The sequence below is a fragment of the Xenopus laevis genome, chromosome 9_10L (assembly GCF_017654675.1).
Source record: "Xenopus laevis strain J_2021 chromosome 9_10L, Xenopus_laevis_v10.1, whole genome shotgun sequence".
Classification (NCBI taxonomy): Eukaryota; Metazoa; Chordata; class Amphibia; order Anura; family Pipidae; genus Xenopus; species Xenopus laevis.
This window is the reverse complement of record NC_054387.1, coordinates 55,730,302-55,739,807: the sequence shown is the minus strand read 5'-3', so window position 1 is coordinate 55,739,807 and position 9,506 is coordinate 55,730,302. Positions and strand designations below refer to the sequence as shown.

Sequence of the window (9,506 nt, the reverse complement as noted above, 5' to 3'; positions counted from 1 at the left end):
GTTTTACCAGTGCGCAGCAACACTGCATTATATTTTCATTACTTCAAAACACTTTTATTTTTTGACGTTACTGTTCCTTTAAGGGGCGGCTAATAATTCAGGAACCATACAGAACAGATAATGAAGAAAAACTGAAAATTTGTACAAAAAACACTACTCCCTTTGTCTACCCACTTTCTGTAATGTAGCATTTCTTTTTGTTCCCCCTCAGCATCCCCCTCCTATTCCTTTACAATAGTTGTCCCAGACCCCTGCTGAAATGCTGTTCACTGTTTTTCTACCGAGGGTGTTATTGGTTTATGTTTGGAGCAGATATAACAATTATCATATAAATTTGTTTGGCTCCAGAACACAATCCATTCCTTTGTTATAACAGAAATTTACCGCCCTCCCCATTCTGCTCCCCCTTCCTTCTGGATAGAGACAATAATCTGGCAAATGGCACTCCATTACTCAGAACAGCGGTACCCAGTGTGACTCTGAGATGGGGGTGGGGGCTATACAGGCTTGTGTTCTCTTTGGGGACCCAAAACAGTTTAGCTCTTTCAATATGAAAAAGGATAGCATCATCAGATAATTACCCATGTTTATTATCCCCCTTTAATAAAAGCCTAATTAGCTTTGTGTGAGCCTCTGCCCCATCAGAGCAGCACATTCCATACATTTGCTGCCTCTCTCTTCTGCTATTCTTCTACAGGCGCCAATGGTGTAAACAGATTTCCTGCAGCTCTGTTCCTGAGTGTATGTCTAGGATCCCTGTTATAATGCAACACAGGGCTCAGGGCTGCTTACTGTAGCTTTGGCCAGAAGTAAGGAGAGAGACAAGGGACTATGGGACAATAGTATCTAGTGTTACACACCCTTTAAAACAGGACAGTTATAGAATACACATGCTGTAAGTTGGATGCATGCCTCAAGGATTTGCGTGCAGTCATGCATCCAAATTGTCATGTGTGTCCTGGTGAACCTAACAGTATCAATTTAAAGGGGTGGTTCGCCTATAAGGTAACTTTTAGTATGTTATAGAATGTCCAATTCTAAGCAACTTTTCAATTTTTTGTAGTTTTATAGTTATTTGCCTTTTCCTATGGCTTTTTGCAGCTTTCAAATGGGCGTCACTGACCCCTTCTAAAAAACAAATGCTCTATAAGGCTACACATTTATTGTTATTGCAAATTTGTATTACTCATCTTTCTATTCGGACCCTCTCCTATTTATATTCCAGTGTCTTTTTCAGATGGATGCATGGTTGCTAGGGTAATTTGGACCCTAGCAACCAGATTGCTTAAAATGCAAATTGAAGAACTGCTGAATAAAAAGTTAAATAACTCAAAAAAAACAAATAATAAAAAATGAAAACCAATTGCAAATTGTCTCAGAATACCACTCTCTAAGTCATACTAAAAGTTATCTTAAAGGTTAACCACCCCTTTAAAGGGGAACTCCACCCAAAAATATTTTTATCTATCCCTTTCTGTACTCTGCCGTGCTGGTTCTGACTCTTGAATTAGCAGGTCAATTCTCCTCTAGGTCTATTAATCAGCTGGCTTCTGCTACATTGTTCAGGAGTCAGACAATAGCAATGACAGTTCCACATAGTAACATAGTAAGTTAGGTTGAAAAAAGACACACAGCCATCAAGTTCAACCTTTAAACTCTATTTTAACCTGCCTAACTGCTAGTTGATCCAGAGGAAGGCAAAACCCCTATCTATAGCCTCTCCAATTTCCCTCCTGACTCCAAAATGGCAATCGGACAAACCTAGTAAGAGTGAGGAATGAATGATTATTGGCAGGCTCGGATTTGTGAAAAGGCCACCAAAGCCCGGGCCTCGGAGGCAGGATTTTAGGTGGTGGCATGAATAAAAGGGAGGGGAGCAACGAACAACAGCGGGCCTAGGGGGTGCTGCTATGTAAATCTGGCCCTGATTATTGGGTTGTTTCATGGAACTAGAGTTTCATCAGTCAAAAAAATCACTTTTGGGTAGTATTTCCCCTTAAACTCAAAAAAATCATATATTTTACAGAATGACTTACATACATCACACTCTGGCTCAGTAATAACACATGGAACCTTGCTTTTTTGTTAAACTACAACACCCCACAACCCAGATTACCTATAGCTCACCCAACCTGTTACAATATAATGAGGCTCTTCTAACCCAAAGGCCTAACACAAGAACGTGTGCAGAGAGGAAACAGGATAAGACAAAAAACTAGTATCACAACAATTTTTATTCACATAGCATCTATTGGCCAACAAAATGGAGCTCCAGAATTCACATAAAACATTATCATCAGGATTCACATAGCACACTATATACAAAAATCCTATGCAGCACCGAATGGCCTATTGAGTCAGATCCTAGCACTGGTGGGTATCCTGATCACCACAGTAAAGGGAGAAAATAACCTATTATTCAACTTATATTATTCATTCCAGACTATGTTTTTGCAGGCTGAGCTATGGAAAAGAAAGCCAGTCCAAAGTACTGCCTAGTACACCCCCCCCCCATCACAGTGCTACACAGTGGCTACTATAGTGGTGCTACATAGTCCCCCCCTCCCCCCCAGGGCAATGCTACAAAGTGGTCCCCATAGCAGTGTGCTTCTTATTGCAGTAGTATATAATGGTCCCTATTGTGCCTTTTATTGTAGTACTATATAGCAGCTACCGTCAAAGTGCTAACAAATTACCTTGTGCTAAATCACACCCATAGCATGGTTATATTATGTGCTGTATTGTGGCCCCCATTACAGTGCTACATAGTGACCCCCATAGCAATGCTACATAGTGACCCCCATAGCAGTGCTGAATAGTGGTCCCCATAGCAGTGCCATGTAGAGGCCCACATAGAGCTACATATTGGCCCCCATCACAGTGCTAAATTATGGTTGCCACTGCATTACTTTATAGCGGTCCTCATTATGGCTCCCATTGCAGTTCTATATAGTGGGTGCCATTACAGTTACTTTTCATCACATTGGTATATAGTGGCCCCCAATCCAGGGCTAATTAGTGGGCCCCCACAACAGTGTTTTATGGTGCACAATCACTGTGCTGTAGAGTGGTCCCCAATGCTATATAGCAGTCCCATAGCAATGATAAACTTGGCCTCCACTACTGAGCAATATAGTGGCCTCTGTTTCTGGGTTCATGCTATCAGGCGGCTGAAGTAAATGCCACTGATTCCATTCAGGAAGAACAGAAATACTCCCACAAACTGGCACCAGAATAGGAGGGTGAAGGACCCAAGGTCTGTGAAGTCCTTCAGCAGGATGGCGTAAGTCAGGGTGCCCGTAGATGACAGAAAGAAGGAGATGACCAGTAGGACTGAACCCATGTTCCACTTCTTATGGGAGTGACCATCCTCACACAACTGGGAGACCATCAGCAACTCCAGGCCAAAAATGGCCACCACCACTGCCAAGGACACAGTGCTACGGACCAGCACCATGTGTTGGCTTAGCCAAGCCATTTCTTCACTGCATTGGATGGAACCTTTCTTGCAAGTGTCCCAAACCCCAAAAATTGGCTCCTCTGGAGTTGAGATCCACTGACCATCACACACAGAAATGGAGGAAAGGATAATAGCAAGGGCAGAGCTGACTGTAATCAGTACCCGCAGGAACATCTCGAAGAACATGTTGCGATGGTGATTGTGGGGCTTCTGCGTCTGGGGGAGAGGGATGCATTAAACCTTGAAGCAAATAGGTGACATGCGTAGGAATAGTGCAAAGAACAAGATGCACTAGAGCAGTATTCACTGATTTACAATTGCTCTAATATATGAACATGGGTGTAGGCTTTTATGTAATAATAAGATAATCTATTATTTACCAACACATTTGAGGCAGGGGAAGAGACTATATACCAGTACATCTGGGGCAGGGGGGGAGGCATTATATACCAGTACAGCTGGGGCAGGGATTATATACCAGTACACCTGAGGCAAGGGGAGGGATTATATACCATTATGGCTGGGTAGGGGGAGGGATTGTATACCAGTATAGCTGGGGCAGAGGGAGGGATTATATCCAGTACATCTGGGGCAGGGGGAGGGATTATATACCAGTACAGATGGGGCCAGAGGATTACATACCAGTACAGCTGGGGGGCTGTATACCAGTACAGCTGGAGCGGGGATTATATACCAGTACAGCTGGGCCACGTGGTGTGTCAGAAAATCAGGTCACCCATATTTTTATCAATCCCAAAGTACAAGAGGTGAGTATATGAGTAGATACTAATGGCAAGATGCAGATAACCATTGTTGTTTTGAGCTCAGAGAGACCTTTGGTCTGTTATATTCTGGCCCCAGGCAATAAATGGGGAACTTTACCCTGTGAGCTGAGATTTATCAACTTCACCTCCAAGGGCACAAAAAGTAAAAGCCACGACCCAGATTAACCATTTATTGCCCACAGAATAGGTTGACTATAGGGAATGTCTCAGTCTCTGCTTTCTCTGGTTCCTTGTACAAAGCAGATGCCCCTTTGTCTACCCAAGAACCACTGAGCTGGTGTCCCATGATTCTCTATTTATTTCAGTTAGTGTTAATATGGAAACTAATTACACTTCTTATACACCTAATACATGTACATAACTGTGAGCTGACTGAGAGTGAGAGGGATGATTGGGAGCAGATAGGGAGTGGGGTGAAAGAATTGGAGCTGACTTAGAGGAAAGCCTGAGAGCAGATAGGGAGTAGGAAGAAAGACTGGGAGCTGACAGGAAGTGATAGGAATCACTGGGAACAGATAGGGAGTGGGCAGACAGACTGGGAGCTGACAGGGAGTTAGTGGAAAAGACTGGAAACAGACAGGGAGTGAGTGGGAAAGGCCAGACTGAGATAACAGCAAGTGTAACTCACTCACTGTGTGAGTAGTGAGTGAGTGGAGAGGCTGGAAGCAGACAGGGAGTAAGAGGGGAAAGAGAAAATTAAATAATACCTACCGGAATTTTCTTTTCCTGGCCATCCTCCCCGTCAACATGGAAATTCTATACTTATGGGTATCTCCTGCTGCTTCCCAGCCTGGACAGAAGAAATGGTTAATTTCACCACCCCATAAAGCCCACCCCTTCCTATTCCTCCTCAGTCTGATTATAAAGTCACAATAGGGCGGGCATGTTGACGGGGAGGATGGCCAGGAAAAGAAAATTCCGGTAGGTATTATTTAATTTTCTCTTTTCCTGGCCATCCCCCGTCAACATGGAAATTCTATACTTATGGGATATACCCAAGCAATCAATACAAGGGCGGGATTAATGCTGATCAATTTATTATACAGAAGTAGCTGAAAGAAGGATAGATTGCCCAAACTGGGCCTGAGAAAAAGACATCACATCCAATCTGTAATGCCTAATGAATGTATTGGGCGTGACCCAGGTCGCTGCTCTACAAATGTCCTCAGAGGAGGCTCCTGCTTCCGCTGCCCAAGAAGCTGCCACACCACGGGCCGAATGTGCTCTAGCTCCCTTGGGAAGAGAGTTGCCCTGCTCTTTATATGATCTTGATATAGCCTTGACTATCCAGGAACTTAGAGTAGACTTAGCGGCTTGCTCCCCTTTTCTTTTCCCAGCGGGAATAATAAAGAGCATTCTTGATTTCCTGAAACTTTCTGTTCTTTTGATGTAGATTTCCAAACATCTCTTGACATCCAGCGACAGATCTTTCTCTTGGGAAGCTGTAAGATTCTCAAATGAAGGCAAAACAATCGGCTCATTAATATGAAATTTCGATACCACCTTAGGAAGAAAATTAAGAACTGGCCTAAGGTGCACCTTCTTCTCATGAAAGATTGTATAAGGTGGATCCACAGAAAGAGCTTGGAGCTCAGAGATTCTGCGAGCTGACGTGATAGCTACTAGAAAGAAAGTCTTCAAGGTTAGTAACCAAAGCGATATCTGTTCCAGAGGCTCAAAAGGTTCAGCCGATAAGGCCCTTAAGACAAGCGGAAGATCCCAGGAAGGAAAAAGAGGCCTAGTCGGAGGCCGGATTCTTTTCACTCCCTGAAAGAATCTCTCTATTAGGGGTTCCTTGGACCATCTCTTTCCCAGAACTGCTGACAAAGCTGAAACTTGACCCTTTAAAGTACTAAGGCTCAGCCCCTTTTGAAGACCTTCCTGGAGAAACTCCAATATAACTGCTACTGAAGGTGTCAAAGGATCCAGGAGTTTACTCATAGCCCAAGAACTAAAGGTCCTCCATACCTTATGGTACTTAGAATTGGTGTTACTCTTCCTAGCCCTAACCAAGGTCTCAATGACTGAGTCAGAACAACCATATTCTTTCAGGATCCTCCTCTCAATCTCCAAGCCGCTAGCTTGAAACTCACTGGATTGGGATGTTTCCGAGAACCCTGAAGTAGGAGGTCCCTGGAGTGTGGGATTGGCAACGGATCCGCAATTGATAGGCGTCTCAAGAGCGGATACCAAGGCCTCCTGGGCCAGTCGGGGAGAATTGCTATCACTTCCATTCTCGTATTCATAATCTTCTGTAATACTCTTAGTATTACCGGTATTGGAGGAAACACATAGGCAAATAGATCCTTCCAATTCTGGGAGAAGGCATCCAGTACTGCTGCTCCTGGACAAGGGGCTCTGGAAAAGAAGACCGGAAGCTTGGCATTCCGATCTGTTGCCATCAGATCTATCTGCGGGCAGCCCCAAATAGATGTTATCCAGAGAAAAACCTTCTGCTTCAGCTCCCATTCTCCCTTCGGTAAATGGTGACGGCTCAGGCAATCCGCCCATGAATTCTGAACACCCGGAATGTGTTGAGCAGTAAGGTCTTGAAGATGAGTTTGAGCCCACTGCATGATTGGTGTTATCTCTCTGAGAAGGGTCTTGCTCCTCGTTCCTCCCTGGCCCTTGACATATGCCACAGCTGAGACATTGTCTGTCCTGATCTTCACTGAGGAACCGAGGATGACTTTCTCGAATGCCCGAAGTGCTTGTGAGATCGCCCTGATCTCTAGGACATTGGATGGGATCTCGGATAGATTCTCTTCCCAAGCTCCCTGAGCATAGTGATCTAGTAGGTGAGCTCCCCAACCTACACCAGAAGCGTCCGTAAATATCTCCATCCAAACTGGTTCTTTGAGAGGGAATCCCCTCCGAAGGTTGCTCGGAACCGTCCACCAAACAAGACATTGTCGGCATTCTCCGGTGATCTGGATTAACCGAGACCAATCCTGGACAACTGGATTCCACTGCCTGAGAAACGAAAGTTGAACCGGTCTCATCCTCCATTTGGCCCATCTCACCAGACCTATCGTTGAAGTGAGGAGACCTAAAAGACTCATAAATGTCCTCGCTGAGGTGTAGGACCTCCCCCGCAACTGATCGACCTGAAGTACAATATGACGGATCTTCCGCAATGGAAGAGATACCATGCCCAGGACTGTATCCAACTGAGCGCCCAGGTAGATCATCCTCTGAACTGGTATAAGAACTTGGCCGTATTTATGATCCACCCAAACTTCTCCAGAGTGTCCCTGGTCGCTTGAAGGTTGGCAGATAAGCTCTTTGGATCTCTGGCTACGAGCAGCAAGTCGTCCAGATAATGGTAGACTTCGATTTTCTCCCGTCTCAGCTTGGCTATTATTACCACAAGAATCTTGGTAAAGGTCCTGGGCGAGGTTGCTAGACCAAACGGGAGACAGCGGAATTGGTAGTGCCGACCCTGAAGAAAAAAACGCAGAAATTTCTGATGCTCCAAAGCAATGGGCACGTGAAGGTAGGCATCCTTCAGATCCAAGGATGCCAGCCAATCCCCTGGATGAATAACCCTCTTTATGGTCGCCAATGTCTCCATTTTGAAGGGTTGATACTTTAGAAATTTGTTTATTCTTCGGAGATCCAAAATTGGACGAAAGTCCCCTGTTGCCTTGACAACTAGAAAAAGAGGAGAATAGAATCCTGTTCCTTCTTCTTGGAAAGGAACTTCTGTAACTGCTTGTTTCATCAGCAGCTGCTGAACATAATGAAAAAGGACTTCTCTTCTTTCTGGATCTATTGGTATGTTTGAAACAACGAAATGGTCTAACGTAGGCTATAAAGAAAATTCTAATTGGTAGCCTCTTTGAATTGTAGTGACTACCCATGTGTCTGTAAACTCCTTGGCCCATACTCCTTGAAAGGCCAAAAGTCTTGCCCCTACAGGAGGATGGGTAGAGAGACCGTCATTGAGCCTTTGAAGAGGACTTGGGGGACCTTGGAGGTCTAGCTCTGGCCCTAAAAGATGTTTGGCCTGCACGCCAATTCGAGGTTCTAAAATCTCTTCCGAATCTGAATCCTCTAGTATCATCTCTTCTTCGAAAGGAACTTTCTGGCCGCCTCCTGAAGTTATCAGGAAATCTTCTACTTTGCGGCAGAAAAGTACTCTTGCCCCCAGAAGATTTTGATATGATGTCGTCCAAGGCCTTGCCAAATAATTTCTTGCCCTCAAAAGGCATCTTGCAAAGCGAATTTTTGGAAGCAGTATCCGCAAACCAAGATCTTACCCAAAGGGCTCTACGGGCTGCTACAGCAAAGGACATTGAGCGAGCAGACAATTGCACTAAATCCAAGGATGCTTGCAGGCAAAAATTAGAGGCCAACCTGAAATCTTCAAGACCTTCCAGAATCTTCTCTCTGGGCATTCGATCTTTAACGGCCTGCTCTAGGTTTTCTGCCCAAAGGGAAAGTGCCTTGGTAACTGACACCAATGCAATAGAAGGCTTACAGGCTGCTCCTGCTGAAATGTAGCATTTTTTCAGCTCAGTTTCCATGCGGCGATCCATGGGATTTTTTAAAGCAGATATATCATCTATCGGCAACGCCGACTTCCTCGACAATCTTGCCACTGGAGCATCCACCGAAGGAGGTTTATTCAAAGTATCTTGAATATCATCAGAGAAAGGATATAATTTCTCAATCCTTCTTTCCGCTGGAATTCTCCTGGAAATCTTCTCCCATTCCAAACGGATTAAATCCTGCACTTCCTTATGAATAGGAAAAGCCATCTTCGCTTTTTTAGAAAATAGAAGGGAGGTAGAAGGCTGACTTGCATCCTCCAGATTCAAGGTGCGCCTAATAGCCCTAATGAGGGGAGTAAGATGTTTCTGATCGAACACTGAAATTTCATCACTAGGCAATTCCTCATCAGATGAAGAGCTGTCATCCGAAGAATCCTCCTGAATAGAAGGATCTCTATTAAATACAGACAAATCTGGGTTAGAGAGAACTGTCTCTTTAAGAGATTGAGATACTGCAGTTTTAATCCATGACATCAAAGACTGCTGATCAGGCAAAGTGGCAGATGTTGAAGGAATAGGCATATCCTGGGGAGAATCCCTGGCCACAGAGGGGTTAATCTGCCTAGACAGATAATCATCAAAGCAGTCCTGGCAAAATTTCTTATCTCTCATAGCCATATTAACACATGCTCGGCATCTCTTCTCAGCATCTTGCTTATCTCTCTTTTTAGTAGGCTCTTCAGCAGAGGCACTATAAAAAATAAG

General features: G+C 44.4%; 2 protein-coding genes across 5 annotated transcripts in view; both read right to left on the bottom strand.

Annotated features, from left to right (window-relative positions):
* Positions 1-2,216: 2,216 nt before the first annotated feature.
* tmem37.L (transmembrane protein 37 L homeolog) overlaps positions 2,217-9,506 on the bottom strand; it is a 10,474-nt gene continuing 3,184 nt past the window's right edge. For 2 of the 3 annotated variants that reach the window (XM_041576194.1, XM_018235594.2), the window contains one exon: positions 2,217-3,676. In XM_041576194.1, coding sequence (XP_041432128.1) covers positions 3,155-3,676 — 522 coding nt within the window. In that variant the 3' untranslated portion in view covers positions 2,217-3,154. Of the gene's footprint in view, positions 3,677-4,956; positions 5,036-9,506 lie in introns of all 3 variants that reach the window. The other variant, XM_041576195.1, reaches the window with a different exon arrangement.
* LOC121397925 (lamina-associated polypeptide 2-like) overlaps positions 5,057-9,506 on the bottom strand; it is a 5,315-nt gene continuing 865 nt past the window's right edge. Inside the window, exon 2 of one of the 2 annotated variants that reach the window (XM_041576192.1) lies at positions 5,057-9,492. In XM_041576192.1, coding sequence (XP_041432126.1) covers positions 5,284-7,263 — 1,980 coding nt within the window. In that variant the 5' untranslated portion in view covers positions 7,264-9,492 and the 3' untranslated portion in view covers positions 5,057-5,283. The remainder of the gene's footprint in view (positions 9,493-9,506) is intronic. The other variant, XM_041576193.1, reaches the window with a different exon arrangement.